The 23,752-nt window shown below is 47.1% G+C and overlaps 1 protein-coding gene across 1 annotated transcript in view; it reads right to left on the minus strand.

Annotated features, from left to right (window-relative positions):
* LOC311235661 (adhesion G-protein coupled receptor V1-like) overlaps positions 1 to 23,752 on the minus strand; it is a gene marked incomplete at both ends in the record, with an annotated part of 226,226 nt that overhangs the window by 51,254 nt on the left and 151,220 nt on the right. The window contains 11 exons of the mRNA XM_084323125.1: positions 671 to 926; positions 2,033 to 2,179; positions 2,624 to 2,828; positions 3,469 to 3,691; positions 3,988 to 4,110; positions 6,089 to 6,353; positions 13,740 to 13,820; positions 13,954 to 14,100; positions 14,428 to 14,609; positions 15,275 to 15,402; positions 15,667 to 15,842. Of these exons, the coding sequence (XP_084179251.1) occupies positions 671 to 926; positions 2,033 to 2,179; positions 2,624 to 2,828; positions 3,469 to 3,691; positions 3,988 to 4,110; positions 6,089 to 6,353; positions 13,740 to 13,820; positions 13,954 to 14,100; positions 14,428 to 14,609; positions 15,275 to 15,402; positions 15,667 to 15,842 (1,933 nt within the window). The remainder of the gene's footprint in view (positions 1 to 670; positions 927 to 2,032; positions 2,180 to 2,623; positions 2,829 to 3,468; positions 3,692 to 3,987; positions 4,111 to 6,088; positions 6,354 to 13,739; positions 13,821 to 13,953; positions 14,101 to 14,427; positions 14,610 to 15,274; positions 15,403 to 15,666; positions 15,843 to 23,752) is intronic.

Here is a 23,752-nt window from a genome sequence, read left to right on the forward strand (position 1 = left end):
ATATGATGATATAACAACATGGCAGCAGAACAGCTTGAGAAAAAACTTTATTATTTCGTTAATTTAACCAGGGTTATTGAAATCAAAACATCATTTCATGACGTACAGCGGTATGGTGGGTGGATTTTTTGTGTAAGTAAGAACTTGTATAGGTACAAATTTGAATCCAGTGTTTACACAGGCAAGCTGGCAAGTAAGGCTACAGATATTTTCAAAATAGACTAGAGTGTGTTATGGCACTTTGAACTGGTCTGCCATCCTGGGCCAGTATCCCAGCCCCAGATTAAGATTCCAATTACCTCAAATCTAGATTTACAGTAAAAGAGAGTGTTTACTGTAATTACTGTCCAAAAAAAGAGCCAACGAGAAGTATGTTCGTGACTATCTAAATACAGCTTAACACTGGAACAAGTATTTCTTTCAGTGGTCAGTGGTAATACTATAAGACTGTGTGCCCTGTAGTGTGAACCAAGAACAATAGCGGTGAATCCTCAAAGCCAGAAAGTCACTCATTGCATTACATAATTACATACACCACTCAATAATCAATTACGTTATACATTAATGAATCAACCAATTCATTCATTCATTAATTTCTTTCCATTCATTCTTTCATTTGTTCTTTCAATAATTAATTCATTGATTCGGCGTTAAACCACGTGGCTCTTACTCTGTGGCTCATCTGTGAGTGTAAACTGGGAGTCCAGGTGCCATCCCACCACCCCGTAGGGTGAGCCGTTCGGCAGGATGGTGAGGAGAGTCAGTGCCCTCTGCCGGTCGACCACCGCGCCCTGCTCCGGGTCCTCCAGCCCCACCGTGGTGACGTCCATCAGGGCGATGGTGACACTCTCCCTCAGCTCAGGGACGCCGTCCGCTATCACGGTCAGAGAGATAGTGGCGACCACCTGCCCCTCTGAGAACGTCACCTGGGATAGAGAGAGGAGGGTGTGATTCCACATACAGACGTGCACAGTGTGTGTGTATATATATATATATCATATCAATATATCATATATCAATATGATATATCAATATATCAATATATCATATCAAAATATCATGCCTTCCAGTATGATGATTTGATTTGATTTTAAGGATCCCCATTAGCTGGTGCCATAGCAACCAGCTAGTCTTCCTGGGGTCCACACAAAAAAACATACAAAATCAATTATTGTTGCAAAACAAAATTATTAAATGTCAGTACTCAACACACAATGCATAATGAAGCTAGCAAATAAGATAGATAAAATAAAATAAAATTAATGTGAGCAAAGAAACAGAAAACAAAAGTGGGATAAACTGAACAGATTATTCACGGAGGCCGACAACAGAGTCTTAGGTTGAGGAGGAGAGAGTTTACTGACAGAAGGACATGTTGCAGCGTGGAGAGATGCAGAGTATACAGGAGAGATGCAGAGTATACAGGAGAGATGCAGAGTATACAGGAGAGATGCAGAGTATACAGGAGAGATGCAGAGTATACAGGAGAGATGCAGAGTATACAGGAGAGATGCAGAGTATACAGGAGAGATGCAGAGTATACAGGAGAGATGCAGAGTATACAGGAGAGATGCAGAGTATACAGGAGAGATGATGCAGAGTATACAGGAGAGATGCAGAGTATACAGGAGAGATGCAATAATGTGATTGTTCATGTGTGTGTGTGAGTGTGAGTGTGTGTGTGTGAGTGTGAGTGTGAGTGTGTGTGTGTGTGTGTGTGTGTGTGTGTGTGTGTGTGTGTGTGTGTGTGTGTGTGTGTGTGTGTGTGTGTGTGTGTGTGTGTGTGTGTGATAGAAAGAGAGAGAGCGAGAAAGAGTGTTATAAAAGTGTGTTAAGTGTGTTATAAAATGAAAACAATGTTGCAATTGTCCATCTAATCTAAATGTTTGATTAGATTAGAACATTACCATCCAATGTGAATAGTCAAGGATTACGTGTATGCTGATGCTTATTGCTTCTTTTCAAAATTACGTTATATCGACTGCATGTTGTTAATGCATGGAATGCGTTGATGAAAGGTGGCTGATCTCACCACTCCAGAGGTGGGGAAGATATCCTCCAGACTGCCATTAGCAGCCCAGTGGACAGTCAATCTGCCAAATGTCCCTCGTCTCCTCTCCACACTCAGAGATATCAGATTGTTCTGCTCCAGTTCCTCCACCTCCATGAACAGAGAACTCTGCAGGGGGGGGGGGGGGAAACAGTCAATCACAGTAATACTTGATTCTTTACATGAAAGAATTGTATTGATATAGTTTAGGCATGTCAGTTTTCATGCTTAAATGGTGGACGACAGTGACTCAGTAGGTAGAGCAGTCGTCTGGTAATGTGAAGGTTCCTGGGTTCAATTCCGGCTCCGTCCTGGAGCGTGTCAAAGTGTCCTTGAGCAAGACACTTAACCCCTAACGATGAGCAGGTTGGCACCTTGCATGGTTGCCTCTGCCGTCGGTGTGTGAATGTGTGAGCGTGTGAATTTGTGAGTGAATGTGTGAGTGAATGTGACGCATAAATTGTAAAGCGCTGTATAAGTGCAGTCCATTCAATTAGCAGGTCTTAGTATGTTGATTAATTGAGAGGATAAATGTGCACGACAACAGAGTCAAAAGTGAAAGTATATTCTTACCTGTGCAAAGCCTATGACTCCATGGGCGTCGTCATTGGTTGGGATGAAAACAGTCACCTGACCCCCGAAGCCGATCTCAGCCCCGCCCTTTGGGTTCTTCAGGCTGACCCGGAAGTACTCCTCCTGCTCAGGGATGTCGTCGTCGATGACGTTCACGGCTAACTCCAGCTCACTGTCGCCCGGCGCAAAGCGCAGTTCGCCATAACTAAGAGAGAACAACGATGAGTCGAATGAGATCAAATGATGCATAAGGATGTGAGCACATTAGACATTCTGAATGCGCCGGCGCCTTTTTTTCTATTGTTTTCAATGGTTTTGAAAAAGTTTCAACTTTAACCGCGGAGCACACTGAATCAATGTCACCTTCTTGACGATGGACCAATCAAATCAACCGAGGGGAGGGATTACATATCTGAGGTATCTGAACAGAAATCAACAGCAAAACAAACCAATCGATAATGGAGGAGAAGCAACAGTCATTTTGGCATTTTACAACAAACCTTGTTTGTACAACCAGGTTTTACCACAACCGAGCTATGAACAGCAACACCTGGGGGGCTGTGAGTAGTAATGTATGTAACTTATGTAACGTTAGCTGAGGTAGCAACGGTAATCAGTGGTATCGCTCGTTGCACCCTGTGTGCTCTGTGCACTTTTGATTCTCTGTGTACACCGCCACACCTCAACTGTGATCTGCTTTGATTGGTGGAACTGAATGCAAGCGAAACCACCAGTTAAAACAACAACAACAACAACAACAACAACAACAACAACAACAACAACAACAACAACAACAACAACAACAACAACAACAGCCAAAAGAGAAAGCCCAGGAGATCCCATACCTGGGTATGAAGTCAGACTGGTTGGAGACCGAGGTGAACTCGTAGACGGTGGAGCCGGCCTCCTCGCTGGTGGCTAGGAGGGTCTTGGAGGAGTTGAGGTAGGGGACGGGCAGGGAGACGAAGCCGGCGGCCGGAGGAGACCTCAGGACCAAGGAGAACAGGCCAACGTGGGGCCTCCAGGAGTAGAGGGAGGAGCTGTGGTTACCAGCCAGCAGGAGGTGGGCTAGGAGGAGGAGACAGGGAGGTCAAAGAGAGAGTCTGAGGATGAGGATGACGGGATTCAATTATCCCATTTTTCCCAACTGCATTTCTAAATGTTCCTGCTATTTTCCTCTAGTTTTTTTTGTGTCAAGAAATCCATTGTTTTCTTTTCCTGGAAAAAGTACCTAATCAGTGAGTCGCGTCCCTCTGCACTCGAGGGCAAACACCTTAAGAACTGTCCAATAAAATTAGATTTTGAACATCACCCCTCCCCTCCCCTGCGCCGCCCCCACCCCCGCTCCATGACATTGTACTCACTGACTCCTGATGGAGGGGTGAAGGGATGGACGGAGGTGAGGCCAGGATGAGGGATGGACTGGTGATGCTGGGGAAAAGAATGTATTGGACCCCACACAAACACCTCACAGGATGGAGAGGGACCTAGAGGGAGGGAGGAAGAGAGAGAGAGAGAAGGGGGATATAGAGAGGGGGATAAAGAGAGAGAGAGAGAGAGAGAGAGAGGGAGAGAGAGATAGAGAGAGAGAAGGGGGAGAGAGAATGGGAGAAAGATAGAGAATGGGGAGAGAGAGAAAGAGAGAGAGAAAGAGAGAAGGGGAGAGAGATAATGGGGGAGAGAGAGAGAGAGAGAGAGAGAGAGAAACACACAGACAGAGCTTTATGTCAGCACTAGTACCGTATTATTTGATGATTTAAAAGCATGGTTATGTTAAGCAAGGACTGGTCTGACTGACACACCCAGCTCTGACAAATTACAACCCTCCGAGTGAGACTGTGGTTCTCCTCTCCTCTGCAGCAAGCGCTTCCAGTAAACTCACAATGGGTTTCCGCAGGGAACATTTGCCACTTCTGCAGACTTAGAACGATTGTGGTTCATTAAAATATACAGTGCATATCCAGTATCCATAACAACATGTGTCAGACCTACGGCACACAGGCTCTGTTCGGGTCTAAAGGGGACATACTGTAGATTGTATTTATGCATTTCCTAAGTATCACAGGATGAAGTGCTGAGTACTCTTGGAACCATCTCCATCGCCATCTCGCGACCGCACGATCCACTTAAGAAGTACACTGAGAATACACACACAGAAAATAGCCTCTGGGTCTGGGAAAAATATAAAAACACATCCTCAACACAGATAAGTGTACAAATTAAATCTCAATGATGGTGGCCATGTCTAAATATACTGTCTCCACAGTCAAGACAGCCAATTAAAAGTGCATGCATCTCACTATATACTGTATGTACTACGGCTGTCTGAGACTCAAGGAATTCTTAGTCGACTAATAGTCATAGGTTTTTGTCAACTAATCAATTTGTTGATTATTTTTTATTTTTTTTTATCCACTTTTTCTATTTTTTTTCATTCCAATTTTAGCTGTGCCAATTCTCCCCTGTCTTGAACGTTGCTTGCATGTGCCCCCCACTGACCGGTTGTAGGGAGGATAGAGGCCCATCGCATGTCCCCTCCGATACATGTGTAGGCAGCCAGTCACATCTTTTCACCTGCCAGCGCGGACTCTCATTTGACGAGGAGTAACGTGTAGGAGGCTCACACTGCCCCCGCCATTTTCTCTGCTGTGCAGGCGCCCCAACCGACCTGTAGGAGTCGCTGTTTACAACGTCCAGATTACCACCCATCGACTTCCCACCTGCTAACTCTGCCAATTTAGTTAGTATGACGGCCGGCCCAAGCCGGAGGCAACGCCGACAGCCGGATTCGATACCGGTGTCTCATGCGTTGGTGACGAGCGCAATGTCCGCTGCGCCACCCAGCCGCCCCGATTTGTTGATTTGTTGACAGATTTGTAAAATGGTGTACCACGTGCAATCATGCAGAAGGACCTCTTTAAACCTAGTGCTAACCAGAGATGTTCTTGTAATTTTTTCAGAAAATATCTCATTCAGTGGGGAAAAAAGCTTTAAAAAATAGACTAATGGACTAACCAAATCTAACACCAAACCGAGCAATTATTAGACTAAATAAAATGGTAAATGGTGCATTTATATAGCAGCTTTTATCCAGTGCTTTACAATTTTGTTCCTCACATTTTACCCTTTCACTCACACAATCACACACCGCGGAGGCGACTATGCAAGGTGCCAACCTGCTCATCGGGAGCAATTTGGGGTTAAGTGTCTTGCTCAAGGACACTTCGACACGCTGCCCGGGAGGAGTGGGAACCGAACCGGGAACCTTTCCGATTATCAGATGACCGCTCTACCTCCTGAACCACTATCACCCCGATTAAGAGAGGGCAGCCATGCTATGTACACTGCGATATATATACAGATCCAAATGAACCACAATAAACACACACGCAAATTCAAAGAATGCATTTCATAATGCACAAAATAACAATGACAAAACTCGACAAAAAGTGTGTGAGAAACCACCTTCAATGACGACCAGTAGGAGAGTGTCTCCCGCACTCGTCTGGACTGCCTCCACCTGACTGGCTCTGGCGGCGAGGGGGAGGGGCTGAGGATTCCGGAATCTCCCGTCGGTCCACCGAAGCAGGAAGCAGCCGTCCGACTGTCGGTCCACGCAGGCCGCCAGGTAGGGCACGTCCCTGTGCGAGAACGGAGACACACTGCGGATGTCCTCTTGGAAGTCAAGGGTCTGGAGGAGGGTGAAGGCACCTCTGGTCTGGATGAAAACCTGCCGCATGATGCAGGTAAAAGGAAACAGGGTGAAACAAGTAGGAGTTAGCTAACACACTTAAAACACTTAAGGTTTGCACGTACCACACTTAAACAGATGTGTCCTTCAGTTATTGGTGTAAAATTGTGGAATTCTCTCCATAACGATCTTAAGGTGTGTAATAATATTTGTCAATTCAAAAATAATTATAAAAATCACATATTTAGTCATTATCAAATATGAATCTGAATAGTGAGATATTTTCTTTCCTTTTTTTTTCTTGTTTCATCTGTGAATTGTTTGTTTCTTTATATATTGTATACATTATTATTTCGTGTAAATTAGGTTGTACACCGACCATCAAGTGTTACTTGTTTAGTTCAGGAAGAGGGGGCAGGTAATTATAAGATTTTTTCTGCTTCCTCCTCCTTTTTGCAGAGGTGGGAAACTGGATTTATGTGTTTGTATGATAACTGTATGATGTATATTACTTCCATGTGGCAAATAAGACTGAATCTGAATCTGAATCTGAAGGTGGGTCATCAAGTCTAACTCTCGAGACAAGACACTGATTGGTCTGAGGTTACACCTTTGCACCATGGGTGACCGGGCCTTCTGCTCAGCTGCTCCTCGGCTGTGGAATGCTCTCCCCGACCATCTGAGAGCACCACAGTCCGTTGAGGTTTTTAAAAGGGGCCTAAAAACATTTATTTTTAACAAGGCATTTGCCTGAATTATTCTTTTACTTTTATTTTTACTTCTATTCATTTTATTATTATTTTTATGTTCTTCCATTTCATTGGTTGTTTTATTCATTTGAATTGTTTTTATTCATTTAACTTTTTATCTTTATCTCCTGTAGCACTTTGAGATTTTCACAAATATAAAGTGCGGTACAAATTGAATTTATTATTATTATTATTATTATTATTATTATTATTATTATTATTATTATTATTATTATTATTATTATTATTATTATTATAATAATAATAATAATAATAATAATAATAATAATAATAATAATAATAATAATAATAATAATAATAATAATAATAATAATAATAATAATAATAATAATAATAATAATAATAATAATAATAATAATAATTATTATTATTATTATTATTATTATGGTCTCACCTGGCTTGATGCTATCAGATAGTCTGAGGTCATGATCTCACCTGGCTTGATGCTATCAGATAGTCTGAGGTCATGATCTCACCTGGCTTGATGCTATCAGATAGTCTGAGGTCATGATCTCACCTGGCTTGATGCTATCAGATAGTCTGAGGTCATGATCTCACCTGGCTTGATGCTATCAGATAGTCTGAGGTCATGATCTCACCTGGCTTGATGCTATCAGATAGTCTGAGGTCATGATCTCACCTGGCTTGATGCTATCAGATAGTCTGAGGTCATGATCTCACCTGGCTTGATGCTATCAGATAGTCTGAGGTCATGGTCTCACCTGGCTGCGTGTATCACTTCCGCAATGGATTTAGTCGGAATTCGGTTTCCGGGTTCCTCTGATTGGCCACTGACCCCACGTGACCCTACCCTATTACACGCCCCCTTATCGACGCGCGTTATGCGACGCTCTACAGCTCTTTCGCTGACTTCCTGACTTCCTCGCAGAACAGCTGTTTCCGTATTTATAATATTGGAAACGCCGCGCTGTGAGCGCTGCGAAGCACCTCTGTATTAAATGCCGACAGCACCTCTGTATTAAATGCCGCCAGCACCTCTGTATTAAATGCCGACTCATCAATCAATAACAACATTAACGATAACGTTAACGTTAGCATTAGGCTAACGCCAAGCTGTAATGTTACCAGTCTTGCGTCTATCTGCTAACGTTAGCATTAGGTAATAACCGGTTTAAAATGGATGGTGATTACCTCACGTTGTGTCTATTCTGCTAGCATTAACGTTACTAGTACAAACAATCAAACCAAAACATTGACATCTAACTTATCTTTAGATATTTACTCAACCTCTAATGTCTAACTATGAATGAACACAACACTCTAACTTAACATCTTTAGCTAATAAAGTACTCAACCGCTACTGTCTTTAACTATGAACAAACACAACACTCTAACTTACCATCTTTAGATAATAAAGTACTCAACCTCTACTGTCTTTAACTATGAACAAACACAACACTCTAACTTACCATCTTTAGATAATAAAGTACTCAACCTCTACTGTCTTTAACTAAGAACAAACACAACACTAACTTACCATCTTTAGATAATAAAGTACTCAACCTCTACTGTCTTTAACTAAGAACAAACACAACACTAACTTACCATCTTTAGATAATAAAGTACTCAACCTCTACTGTCTTTAACTATGAACAAACACAACACTCTAACTTACCATCTTTAGATAATAAAGTACTCAACCGAGTAGAGTGTAGACAAGTACACTCAGTCCTACTGTAAGAGCATGGGTCTGAGCCCCAAGTACACTCAGTCCTACTGTAAGAGCATGGGTCTGAGCCCTAAGTACACCCAGTCCTACTGTAAGAGCATGGGTCACTCTGAGCCCTAAGTACACTCCGTCCTACTGTAAGAGCATGGGTCTGAGCCCCAAGTACACTCCGTCCTACTGTAAGAGCATGGGTCTGAGCCCCAAGTACACTCAGTCCTACTGTAAGAGCATGGGTCTGAGCCCTAAGTACACTCAGTCCTACTGTAAGAGCATGGGTCTGAGCCCCAAGTACACTCAGTCCTACTGTAAGAGCATGGGTCTGAGCCCCAAGTACACTCCGTCCTACTGTAAGAGCATGGGTCTGAGCCCCAAGTACACTCAGTCCTACTGTAAGAGCATGGGTCTGAGCCCTAAGTACGCTCAGTCCTACTGTAAGAGCATGGGTCTGAGCCCTAAGTACACTCAGTCCTACTGTAAGAGCATGGGTCTGAGCCCCAAGTACACTCAGTCCTACTGTAAGAGCATGGGTCTGAGCCCCAAGTACACTCCGTCCTACTGTAAGAGCATGGGTCTGAGCCCCAAGTACACTCAGTCCTACTGTAAGAGCATGGGTCTGAGCCCCAAGTACACTCCGTCCTACTGTAAGAGCATGGGTCTGAGCCCCAAGTACACTCAGTCCTACTGTAAGAGCATGGGTCTGAGCCCCAAGTACACTCAGTCCTACTGTAAGAGCATGGGTCTGAGCCCTAAGTACACTCAGTCCTACTGTAAGAGCATGGGTCTGAGCCCTAAGTACACTCAGTCCTACTGTAAGAGCATGGGTCTGAGCCCTAAGCACACTCAGTCCTACTGTAAGAGCATGGGTCACTCTGAGCCCTAAGTACACTCAGTCCTACTGTAAGAGCATGGGTCTGAGCCCTAAGTACACCCAGTCCTACTGTAAGAGCATGGGTCTGAGCCCCAAGTACACTCAGTCCTACTGTAAGAGCATGGGTCACTCTGAGCCCTAAGTACACTCAGTCCTACTGTAAGAGCATGGGTCACTCTGAGGCCTAAGTACACTCAGTCCTACTGTAAGAGCATGGGTCTGAGCCCCAAGTACACTCAGTCCTACTGTAAGAGCATGGGTCTGAGCCCCAAGTACACTCAGTCCTACTGTAAGAGCATGGGTCTGAGCCCCAAGTACACTCAGTCCTACTGTAAGAGCATGGGTCTGAGCCCCAAGTACACTCAGTCCTACTGTAAGAGCATGGGTCTGAGCCCCAAGTACGCTCAGTCCTACTGTAAGAGCATGGGTCTGAGCCCTAAGTACACTCAGTCCTACTGTAAGAGCATGGGTCTGAGCCCTGAGTACACTCAGTCATACTGTAAGAGCATGGGTCTGAGCCCTAAGTACACTCAGTCCTACTGTAAGAGCATGGGTCTGAGCCCCAAGTACACTCAGTCCTACTGTAAGAGCATGGGTCTGAGCCCCAAGTACACTCAGTTCTACTGTAAGAGCATGGGTCTGAGCCCCAAGTACGCTCAGTCCTACTGTAAGAGCATGGGTCTGAGCCCCAAGTACACTCAGTCCTACAGTAAGAGCATGGGTCACTCTGAGTCCTAAGTACACTCAGTCCTACTGTAAGAGCATGGGTCACTCTGAGCCCTAAGTACACTCAGTCCTACTGTAAGAGCATGGGTCACTCTGAGCCCTAAGTACACTCAGTCCTACTGTAAGAGCATGGGTCTGAGCCCTAAGTACGCTCAGTCCTACTGTAAGAGCATGGGTCTGAGCCCTAAGTACACTCAGTCCTACTGTAAGAGCATGGGTCTGAGCCCCAAGTACACTCTGTCCTACTGTAAGAGCATGGGTCACTCTGAGCCCTAAGTACACTCAGTCCTACTGTAAGAGCATGGGTCTGAGCCCCAAGTACACTCAGTCCTACTGTAAGAGCATGGGTCACTCTGAGCCCTAAGTACACTCAGTCCTACTGTAAGAGCATGGGTCTGAGCCCTAAGTACGCTCAGTCCTACTGTAAGAGCATGGGTCTGAGCCCCAAGTACACTCAGTCCTACTGTAAGAGCATGGGTCTGAGCCCCAAGTACACTCAGTCCTACTGTAAGAGCATGGGTCTGAGCCCCAAGTACGCTCAGTCCTACTGTAAGAGCATGGGTCTGAGCCCCAAGTACGCTCAGTCCTACTGTAAGAGCATGGGTCTGAGCCCCAAGTACACTCAGTCCTACTGTAAGAGCATGGGTCACTCTGAGCCCTAAGTACACTCAGTCCTACTGTAAGAGCATGGGTCTGAGCCCTAAGTACGCTCAGTCCTACTGTAAGAGCATGGGTCTGAGCCCCAAGTACACTCAGTCCTACTGTAAGAGCATGGGTCTGAGCCCCAAGTACACTCAGTCCTACTGTAAGAGCATGGGTCACTCTGAGCCCTAAGTACACTCAGTCCTACTGTAAGAGCATGGGTCTGAGCCCTAAGTACGCTCAGTCCTACTGTAAGAGCATGGGTCTGAGCCCCAAGTACACTCAGTCCTACTGTAAGAGCATGGGTCTGAGCCACAAGTACACTCAGTCCTACTGTAAGAGCATGGGTCTGAGCCCTAAGTACACTCAGTCCTACTGTAAGAGCATGGGTCTGAGCCCTAAGTACGCTCAGTCCTACTGTAAGAGCATGGGTCACTCTGAGCCCTAAGTACACTCAGTCCTACTGTAAGAGCATGGGTCACTCTGAGCCCTAAGTACACTCAGTCCTACTGTAAGAGCATGGGTCTGAGCCCCAAGTACACTCAGTTATATATCAGGATCTCCCTGTGAAAGCATACCACGAGAAGACTTTAACTTGAGACGATCTCAGATTGTCACGTCTCCCCCTCTTAACGTGTGCTACGACCCTGCCATAGACCCGATACAAGCAGCCATAAGCTGCAGCAGAGGTTCAGTCCAGTGATTGCCTTGCTGGACAAACCATAAGCCCAGAACATAGAGTGTTGTGTTTGTTCATAGTTAAAGACAGTAGAGGTTGAGTACTTTATTATCTAAAGATGGTAAGTTAGAGTGTTGTGTTCACTCATAGTTAAAGACAGTAGAGGTTGAGTACTTTATTATCTAAACATGGTAAGTTAGAGTGTTGTGTTTGTTCATAGTTAAAGACAGTAGAGGTTGAGTACTTTATTATCTAAAGATGGTAAGTTAGTGTTGTGTTTGTTCATAGTTAAAGACAGTAGAGGTTGAGTACTTTATTATCTAAAGATGGTAAGTTAGAGTGTTGTTTGTTCATAGTTAAAGACAGTAGCGGTTGAGTACTTTATTATCTAAAGATGGTAAGTTAGAGTGTTGTGTTTGTTCATAGTTAAAGACAGTAGAGGTTGACTACTTTATTATCTAAAGATGGTAAGTTAGAGTGTTGTTTGTTCATAGTTAAAGACAGTAGCGGTTGAGTACTTTATTAGCTAAAGATGTTAAGTTAGAGTGTTGTGTTCATTCATAGTTAGACATTAGTTGAGTAAATATCTAAAGATAAGTTAGATGTCAATGTTTTGGTTTGATTGTTTGTACTAGTAACGTTAATGCTAGCAGAATAGACACAACGTGAGGTAATCACCATCCATTTTAAACCGGTTATTACCTAATGCTAACGTTAGCAGATAGACGCGAGACTGGTAACATTACAGCTTGGCGTTAGCCTAATGCTAACGTTAACGTTATCGTTAATGTTGTTATTGATTGATGAGTCGGCATTTAATACAGAGGTGCTGGCGGCATTTAATACAGAGGTGCTGTCGGCATTTAATACAGAGGTGCTTCACAGCGCTCACAGCGCGGCGTTTCCAATATTATAAATACGGAAACAGCTGTTCTGCGAGGAAGTCAGGAAGTCAGCGAAAGAGCTGTAGAGCGTCGCATAACGCGTGTCGATAAGGGGGCATGTAATAGGGTAGGGTCACGTGGGGTCAGTGGCCAATCAGAGGAACCCGGAAACCGAATTCCGACTAAATCCGTTGCGGAAGTGATACACGCCACCTGGCTTGATGCTATCAGATAGTCTGAGGTCATGATCTCACCTGGCTTGATGCTATCAGATAGTCTGAGGTCATGGTCTCACTTGGCTTGATGCTATTAGATAGTCTGAGGTCATGATCTCACCTGGCTTGATGCTATCAGATAGTCTGAGGTCATGGTCTCACCTGGCTTGATGCTATCAGATAGTCTGAGGTCATGATCTCACTTGGCTTGATGCTATCAGATAGTCTGAGGTCATGATCTCACTTGGCTTGATGCTATCAGATAGTCTGAGGTCATGATCTCACCTGGCTTGATGCTATCAGATAGTCTGAGGTCATGATCTCACTTGGCTTGATGCTATCAGATAGTCTGAGGTCATGGTCTCACCTGGCTTGATGCTATCAGATAGTCTGAGGTCATGGTCTCACCTGGCTTGATGCTATCAGATAGTCTGAGGTCATGATCTCATTTGGCTTGATGCTATCAGATAGTCTGAGGTCATGATCTCACCTGGCTTGATGCTATCAGATAGTCTGAGGTCATGATCTCACTTGGCTTGATGCTATCAGATAGTCTGAGGTCATGATCTCACTTGGCTTGATGCTACAGTATCAGATAGTCTGAGGTCATGATCTCACCTGGCTTGATGCTATCAGATAGTCTGAGGTCATGATCTCACTTGGCTTGATGCTACAGTATCAGATAGTCTGAGGTCATGGTCTCACCTGGCTTGATGCTATCAGATAGTCTGAGGTCATGATCTCACTTGGCTTGATGCTATCAGATAGTCTGAGGTCATGGTCTCACCTGGCTTGATGCTATCAGATAGTCTGAGGTCATGATCTCACCTGGCTTGATGCTATCAGATAGTCTGAGGTCATGATCTCACCTGGCTTGATGCTATCAGATAGTCTGAGGTCATGGTCTCACCTGGCTTGATGCTATCAGATAGTCTGAGGTCATGGTCTCACCTGGCTTGATGCTATCAGATAGTTTCTGCTCCCAATGGACAAGTGCTTGACATGCACAGCTTCAACACCCAGGGTTTGTTCCTGTTGTGGAATAAAAATGGTATCATATCAACGGTTAGTCCACAACAAACAGTTTAAATATCACTGCATTGTAGATGTATTAAACCCTATGAACAATAAACTACACAAGGATGTCCACGAGGACCAGTGTTACCAGTGTGGTGTTGAGGTCCCTCCGCAGCCTGAAGACACTGAGGTTGGCAGCGGGGGAATAGGGAGGACCACTGTGTGTAATGGCCACGTAGGTCGAGCCGTTCACTGCAAACCCCACACATGAGCTGGGGTCCTGGATCCTAACCGACTGGAGAAACCAGAGCGGTGAATGGAGCAGAAGAAAATATATTGTGTAAGTATCTACATTAAATATGTTAATATCAGTGCCATTCACAGTGGATCAGCTCTTCATTGGGACTGAGTGAGAACGATATTCCTGCCCTATCATCTTCCTTATAGTTGTTGCTCAATTATTATCCTGTGATAGAATAGACCTTTTCACACTTAACATTCTAAATGTGTATTTCCTGTTGCAATGTTTGCTGATATCAATAGCTGACAGGAAATGCACTTGTGCCCAAGCTGATGAATTGGAGACGATGCTTGGGGAGTGGATATTATTTTGCTACTCTACCTGTATTGGCACAAACACACCCTGCCACCTGTAGAGAGTGGCCAGGGTGTGGGTTGATCCGACAGAGGGTGCTCGATCCAGCTTCATGGCCAGGGTGGAGGCTTCCTCAGGCAGGGAGCACCAGGCGGCTGTGGGGCTTTCCTGGAAGGTCTGGTACACACCCATCTCAGGGAGGCTACCCGCTGGAAACAACAAGAAAACAATAATGTCTCACCTTGGCATTGGAATTGATTTGCGAGTGGAAGTTATTAACATAGACTTGGTACAAATTGGAGTGAATTGAAAACATTATATACAGTAATCCGAGCAAGGCTTACCAAAGCTTGTGGGACTTCAGCCAATCTGGAAGTATCTAGGCAATACAGTTTTACAGTAGGACTAAGATTATACTCTATAACAGCAATGTCAAATCTGTCAGAATGCTGGCGAGTGGTAAAAGGAGACATGGACAAGATGAGTTCCTGGATGTCTGAAGAAAACCTGCCACATCTTCTGGCCCAACTAAATATCAAATAAGGAGCCGCACCGCAAAACTGGCTGCAATAGTGTGGTCCTTGAAATTAAATGTCGGCGGCTCAGATGGCTAAAGGCCACGTGGTCAGAAGGGAACAGGACAGGATACCAAAGATGGACACCACCTGGAAAGAGAAAAGCCTCGATGGCCAAAGAACACCTGAAGGCGAGGTGAAGGCGAGCTGAGAGAAATTAATCTTCCATGGTGCAAGAAGACACAGAGAGTAGCTAAATACCGAGCTGAATGGCGTTGAATCGCCAACGCCTTATTTCCCAATGGGGAAGAAGAGGACTAAGTAAGTAAGTATAGACGGTAATCTCCTTCTTGTCTCACCGCTGGCGATGGCTGTGTCTGCCTGCGTCTCCCACTCCACACTGACGGCTGAGTCCAGGCCGTTACTACGAGACACAGTCAGGAAGACAGTCCCTCCGCCCTCCACAGCAGTCACCTCTGTGTTAGTCCTGCACACAACACACACACACACACACACAACACATAATACAGAATCAACCTAATGCACTTTCTAGGTTATTTGTGACCCTGGAAGGTCTGTGCGTGTGTGTCTGTCTGAGAGTGTGTCTGTCTGTCTGAGTGTGTGTGTGTGTGTGTGTGTGTGTGTGTGTGTGTGTGTGTGTGTGTGTGTGTGTGTGTGTGTGTGTGTGTGTGTGTGTGTGTGTGTGTGTGTGTGTGTGTGTGTGTGAAACCATCTCTGGTTTAACCCTGACCTGTTGAGAGTGGGTCCAATGCGGAACAGCCCAGACGGGGCCAGGTTCTCCAGGACAGTGATGAATGTACGGAGGTTGCCTCCGAGCCGTGCCCCCCCTGTGGGGCTGGACAGTGTCACGATGAAGGTCTCGTTCCCCTCAGGCTCTGCATCAAGGACCGCCCAGATCTCCAGAGTCTGGAAGTACACAGGCCAGCCTCAGACAGCGCTTCAGACACGTATCTTTCGTCAGCCGTTGATACAAACTCTTGTGCTGGATACATCATTCAATACGATAACCTTGTTGAAATTATTATGTCTTCTAATTTATTGTACATTTCTGAGATTGCCGTCTTATCTTTCTTTGCCATTTTTTGTCTTTGTAAACAGGGGCGACCTGTAACATGGACACACAGTGATGCAAAGCTAATTGGTGTTCCACAAAGCATGTTACTCCGTGAGCTGCCACTAGGGGCAGAGTGGCTGAATGAGTGAGTGCATGATTGTGTCACCGTCATTGCCAGTCATAGAGGTGCCTCGCATAAGTGGGGCGGCTTTGGCTCAGGGGTAGAGCGGGTCGTCCAATGATCGAAGGGTTGGTGGTTCGAATCCCGCTCAAGCCCATGTCCATCCCATCGCCGTTGTGTCCTTGGGCAAGACACTTAACCTACTTGCCTTGTATGAATGTGTATGCATGTGAATGAATGTTGGTGGTGGTCGGAGGGGCCGTAGGCGATGATTATTCGCCACGCTTCCGTGAGTCTGCCTCAGGGCAGCTCTGGCTGCAATTGTAGCTTACCACCACCGGTATGACTGTGTATGAACGAATAATGGACTCTGTGAAGCGCTCTGGGTGTCATGAACAGTGATGCCACAGATTACTTGTAAAAGTAATCCGATTACTGATTACTCCTTTAAAAAGTAATCCAAGTTACTTTACTGATTACTTGATTATCAGAGTAACTTAGTTACTTTGAAAGTAACTAGGTTACGAAGTCGTCGTCGTTCCCCCAACAGTTTTTTTTAAACGCTTTATTGAAAGTGCATAAATTGTTTTTAACTTGTTTCTCTGCACATAACGTAAATTGTTAAACTAGTGCTTCAGCTTCTGTACCATCAAGTATGGTAAAGCAACAGTCTATGATGCTCACAGCATTAGAGCAGCCAGCCAGTGGTTTTACAAAACCAGTGTATCCATTCACATCTAACAAATGCAGGCTGAACTATTCAATTATATCAACTGTAACTGTTGTGAAGGGCCAGATTAAACCGAATATATATATTTATTTATATATATATATTTAATTGTATTTGTATATTCTCTAATATTCCCTGATATCCCTTGTATATTCCTTGTACAATATGCATTGAATATCCATTCTAGCCTACTGAACATCCCATAATAGTCTCCATTCTACTATTGGTCGAGACCTTGGTGCCAGGCTGCCATACCCCTCAGACCCAGTTCAAACGTACCGCTCAACATGTACGAACAAGTCCTAGTTCCGCGTAGGAATCTGGCTACCGCACCACTAATGGGACTATTTGTTCATAGTGCGTATATATACTGCGCTACTAAAGTAGGACTTCCTTTTCAGTCCAGTTTCTTACCCTCCAATAGAGTCACAGACGTAAAGCCTCCCCGCGACGCCACGTGTGGGAGTAAGGCCAAGTTCGCCTACCATCGGTATTGAGACATCGTGTATATTAATATTTGAATAGTCATATTTGGCACTATATCGTCGAGTTGGACGTAGTCTATTAAGCTAATAATAGTCTGTTAATATATAGTGCTTCGTGCGGTGAGAATACTACCGTAGTCAGTACCCCATCGTTTCGGGCAGAGAACTGGCTGCTTATCCAGGGTGGTTGACCCCACGTGAAGCTGCACCCGAGGAGCCCCAGAGCCGACGAGCGAGTGGACCTGTATACCGGATTATTCTACCGACGACAGCCCGCCTTCCCAGGCACGGATTATGCTTTGTATACGTTGATTATTCCATGGATAAAGACCCCCGACACTGCCGTGTGTTGGAACCCCCCCCCCCTGGAGAGGACGCAAGGTGAGGAGACGCTCTGCAAGACGAGGTCGCTTCACGTCTCTCCTCCGTGGACCGGAGGACGCCGGCCCACAAAGAGTCCATCTGCTTTCATCTGTGGTCCAAGGATCGCCGGCGCATTGAACGGCACTACAGTGGGTTCACCTGGGATACCCTTGGCCGGATGAGGCAGCCGGATTCTACCCCCCCCCCCTTCCTACTCCTGTCGGCTTACAAGCGACCGGATTAACCCCCCCTAGTGTATCCAGTATATAATCATTAAAGTATCATTGCTTTTATTCCTTAACTATTCCAGGTCGTATATGTACCACCTGCGCCTTCAGAGATTGGACATTCTCTATTGATATACCGACGAATACTCTTGCCATAAAAGTGCATACTAATTCCCATTCATAAATGTGATTGATTTGATTAAGTGCTTGCTCTACACACCATCGCTGTGTAGAAATAAAGACCTATTTCTAATTCGTACATTTGTGTTGGATCCGTTTCATCTACGTGACAGTGTTCATCATAATATATTTATGCCGTGTACTGGGTGGCCGAATATTAAGTACAAAGGTAGTGGTAGTAAGTATCATATCTAGTAATACAGTCAGGGAATTGTACCCCTCAGTTACAATTGGTCCTTCGAGCCGGAGGGTAATTAGTGTAATATTAATATAGTGTTATTAATATTGAAATGGCCTATGATGAACACTCCACGAAACGATCCTCCTAACCAACGCCCGCAGCGCGAACGACGGCTCCCTCAGTACTTAGAGGCTTACGCTGTCAGTCAACAACCTAGTCTTCTACTAACAGTAAACGCGGTAAAACTAGAAAGTAAAAGTATGTCTAACCCCAACGCCCAGACTACCCCGACCATAGAGGCCCCTACGGGTTCTAATGTAACTGACCAAGTTCACGGTGGGGACCAGTGGGAACCAGACATGACTTCACACCCCGCCAGTACTGAAGAAGTAGTCCCCGATGAGTCCCGGGAGGAATACAACGCTACAGAGACAGAACTTGGCACGGAAGAAGACGGGGAGAGCACCGTGGAGATAGAGCTCCAAGGCTCCGCAAGGAGTACCCCGAGGGAAGGCTCCCCTATACAACCGCCTTCTCCCAGCGAGGCAGAGAGGACCCTACAGCAGGCCTTCCTCATCAGCCTGAACGCCGCTGCTGAACGCGACCGACTGCAGATCCAGCAGCGGAGCGAAGAAGAACATATACGTCTAGAAATAAGACGCATTCAGAGGGAAGAGAATGTGGCCCGAGACCGAGCAGACAGCCAGCGAGCAGCTGCTGGTGCTCTACGGGACGCAGAGCGCGACAGACAGCAAGCGCAACTAATAGAACAGCTGATCAGACGGACAACACCCTCTCCCTCCGCCAGAGGCTCCAGGAACTCGTCTAGACACACCTCCAGGGCGGCATCCCCTAGCCGAGTAAACAACCCTGAACTTGACCAACAGACGAGGTCTATACCCCCCACAGACCACCTCCCCCCACCGGTCCAAGCGAGACCTAGCAACCGGGAAGGAGCAGCATATCCTGTGGAGAGGCTAAACCAGAGACTACAAGCACTGGATGACCTAACTGAAGACGAAGAGGAAGAGGAGGAGAACCACGCCCGACGACAGCACAGTACTCTACCGGACCAGGAGGTCCGGTACAGCCCAGGCTATACTCCCGCGGAGCTGCGCTACAGACCCCCGACTCTATACACGGGTGAGCACGACGCACGACCCGCACCGAGGAACAGCACCTGGACAAGCGGGCCATGGTACACTGCCGGTACCAGCCCAAACCAAGGAGCGGGAGGAGACTCGCCTAGGAGGCCTCTCCCCCAACGCTCGCCGATGTATCCACAGTCAGCGTCATACATTGGCACGCCTATGGTACCCGACTTCACCCAAGAGAACCGGGCCCAGTATACAGAACTCCGCATGTGTCTGGAGACCATGTTGGTGGATGTATTGGATGAACGCCATAAATACGCCATCCTACTGAAGCACTTAAAGGTACCCCGCGCACATAATATAGCGCTCGCCTACGCGACTTCCACCACCCCATACACAGCAGCGCTGGTAGCATTGGACCAGAGGTATGGGCGCATATGGGATTACGTGATCCAGGAGATCCGACACATCGACCGCTTACCCCCAGCAATAGACAATCGAGCACTGGACGACCTGTCCATCAGAGTGCAGTCCCTGGTAGGGATGTTGGGAGCGCAGAGAGAGAAGGGGAGGCATGAACTTTACGCCAACTCAAATGTGGAAAGGATCTTGGAGAAGCTGCCGCGCGCTCGACAGGAGCGTTTTAGGCGGCAGAGGGACCACCGAGACCCGAATGGCCCCGAACCGAACCTCCTCGATCTAGCAGACTTCCTGGCGAGAGAAGTCAGCAGCCTACGGCTAGATACATTCGGACGGAGCACCCCTGGCTCCAGAGAAGGAACCAGACGACTAAATGATGGAAGAAGATTGGTGACTGTGATGCACCAATCGGAGTCAGTACCGAGCAGCAGGAGCCACAGTACCCCCTCCAGAACGGAGAAGTGGAAGATAGTGTGCCCCTACTGTGAGAAAGAACACTGGCTAGCGCAATGTGACTCCTTCCCCAAGCTGAACGCGGAGGAAGCAAGTCAATGGATAAAGTCCAACAAGCGCTGTTTTCGCTGTGCGCGCTCACACATGGCAGCCGAATGCCGCTTAAAGAAAAGGTGCACCAAGTGCGATGGAGCCCATCTGGACATACTTCACGACAGTAACAGACGGCGCCCTTCACCCGCACCATCCAGCAGCAAAGCGAGCGTCATGTACATCGATCCCGCCAGCAGCAGTGGAGCCCAAGTGCTCCTAAAAGTAGTGCGTGTGACACTAAGCTACCAGAATAAAGTCCTGGACACTTACACCGTCCTCGATGACGGGTCAGAGAAGACCCTTCTGCTCGCCTCCGCTGCGGCCCAGCTAGGGCTGCGGGGAAGCGAAACCCAAATGACAATTCGGACAATAAGACGAGATTTGAAGACGATAACGGGCGAGAATGTCTCATTCTCTATCGCAGCAAGCGGCCAGCCTGAGCGACGGTACCAGATTACAGACGCTTTCACCAGCCAAGAAATAGGACTGTCGCGGTACACATACCCCGTCGCCAAGCTGATGGAGAAATATGCACATCTGCGCAAGTTACCGATCCCGCTCATAGACAATGCTATGCCGACCCTGTTGATAGGCTCCGACCATGCAGACCTCATTGTCCCGATAGACCGGGTTCATACCGGACCCCGAGGCTGTCCTGCAGCAGTCGAGACCCGTTTGGGATGGACTCTCCAAGGCCCGCTCGCCAAATCTCTCAACCGAAGTACAGCCACTAGATGTCTCCACTCCCGAGTCACGGAGGGGGAAACCGCACTCCTGCAACACGTAGAGCGGCTATGGACCTTGGAACAAATGCCCTTTAAGAACGGAAGGAAAGACATTCGCTCTAAAGATGACATTTACGCCATTCACCTCCTCGAGACAGGGACCAAGAGAGTCCCGGTCAACGGCGTGTTGAGATACGCCACGCCACTCCTGCGGCGAGAAGGAATGCCTACTTTCCACGCCAAGACAGACGCCACAGAACGGTACCTGCTGAACACGGAGCGGCGCTTAGCCAAGAACCCCGCCCAAGAGAGTGTATACCGCGCTGAGATTGAGAAGCTCATCACAGCGGGACACGTCACAAAGATGGACATTAAAGAGGCTGACCAGACCACTGAATCGTGGTACGTGCCTCACCACAAGGTCCATCACAACGGTAAAGACTGCATAGTATTTAACTGCAGCTACCAGATCGGATCCCAAAATCTGAATAAAGAGTTACTGCCCGGTCCCACACTCGGCCCCTCCCTACTCGGTGTTCTACTCCGCTTCCGCCAGGAAAAGGTGGCCATCAGCGGGGACATTAAAGGAATGTTCCTGCAGGTGAGATTAGTAGAGGAGGACAAGCCCCTGTTACGGTTCCTATGGAGAGAGAAGCCAGGAGATGAGCACCCAGCCATCTACCAATGGGAAGTCCTCCCCTTCGGAACGACGTGCAGCCCCTGCTGTGCTACATTTGCACTACAGAAACATGTAGCAGAGGACCCAGCAGCGGACGAAGAGGTCCGACACAGCGTAAAGAACAGCTTCTACGTAGACAACTGTCTACAAAGCCTTTCAACCCAGGAAGAAGCCGAGGCTCTCCTGATTAAACTCCGCGCCTCATTGATCAAAGGCGGCTTTGATCTCAGGCAGTGGGCCAGCAGCGATCCGCAAGTACTGCGCAGCCTCTCCTCCGAGGACAAGGCAGCCAGCAGCGAGACCTGGATGGCTACAATCCCGGGAGAAGCCCAGGAGATGACCCTGGGATTGGTGTGGCGATTCAAAACAGATTCGCTTCACTACAGACACAAGCCCCTGACTACGGAGCAGGGAAGGCCGGCGGCGGCGCCGACCACCAGACGGAGTGTGTACACAACACTCGCCCGACAATATGACCCGCTAGGATGTATTCTACCGTACACCACCAGGGCAAACATGATTGTACGAGCATTGTAGGACAAGGACCAGGGCTGGGACGACCCCATTCCCGCACACCTTGCATCCACCTGGAGAGAGTGGGAGATGGAGCTCCACTCACTCCCAGGCGTTAATATGCGCCGAAGCTACTTCCCACCCACGGTGAGGCCAGAGACATGTAAAATGGACTTACACGTCTTCAGTGACGCCTCAGAGGTCGCATACGGATCAGTAGCCTACTTGCGGGCCCAAGAAAGGGGGGGAGAGATCTACACAGCATTTGTCCTCGCCCGCTCGAGAATAGCCCCACGCAAGCAACAATCTATCCCACGTCTAGAGCTCTGCGCAGCCCTAGCCGGAGCGCACCTAGCCACGCTCATCCAACGTGAGCTCACCATACCGGTGTCTAGAACAATCCTGTGGTCAGATTCCACGACAGTACTCGCCTGGATCCAATCGGACTCATGCAAGTACAAAGTCTTCGTGGGAGTCAGAGTCACCGAGATTCAAGACTTAACCGAAGAGTTAACCGGAGAAACAGAGTGGCGCTACGTTGATACAAAACAGAACCCAGCTGACGTCATCACCCGGGGAATGCCCCTAGATGACCTCACCCGTCGCAATGTCTACAGTGACGGCCCCGCATTCCTAAGACTCCCGGAAGGACAGTGGCCCATGCCTATCCCGAGGGAAGCAAGTCCAGAGGAGGTGGAAAATAAGAAGTCTGTGTTCTGTGGATTGAGCACCGTCATCTCCGCAGACCCCAACACACTCCTGATGGGGCGGCTAGATCCTGCATTACCCCAGACAATGTACCGGCCTGAAGAAGCGAACGGCCGACGAATGTGGAGGTACAGTCAAGTATTAGCCGACAAGTTTTGGAGCAGTTTCCTACTGCACTACCTACCGTCTCTACAGACCCGCCAGAAGTGGGTAAAGGAGAGAGACAATTTGACAGAAGGAACAGTCGTCATGATTATTGATCAATCACTGCCCAGAGCTATGTGGCCGGCCGCGTAAGCAAAGTGATCACCGGTGCCGACGGCAAGGTCCGAGCAGCTGAAGTGCTCGTCCAGGGTCGCACTTACACCCGTCCCGTGGCGAGGCTCATAGAACTGCCCCGACTCCCAGACACAATCGATGATGACCATGACCCTATAACCCTATGACTTTGTGAAGTTGACTGACCCCTACCGCAAACCCTTATGTGTAAATAGACAACGCGATTAATCTGTCTCTGTTTAACTGATTAGGTCTGGGACCAATCAGGGGGTGGCTGTTGTGAAGGGCCAGATTAAACCGAATATATATATTTATTTATATATATATATTTAATTGTATTTGTATATTCTCTAATATTCCCTGATATCCCTTGTATATTCCTTGTACAATATGCATTGAATATCCATTCTAGCCTACTGAACATCCCATAATAGTCTCCATTCTACTATTGGTCGAGACCTTGGTGCCAGGCTGCCATACCCCTCAGACCCAGTTCAAACGTACCGCTCAA

Source organism: Notolepis coatsorum (genome assembly GCF_963971535.1).
Source record: "Notolepis coatsorum genome assembly, chromosome: 10".
Lineage (NCBI taxonomy): Eukaryota > Metazoa > Chordata > Actinopteri > Aulopiformes > Paralepididae > Notolepis > Notolepis coatsorum.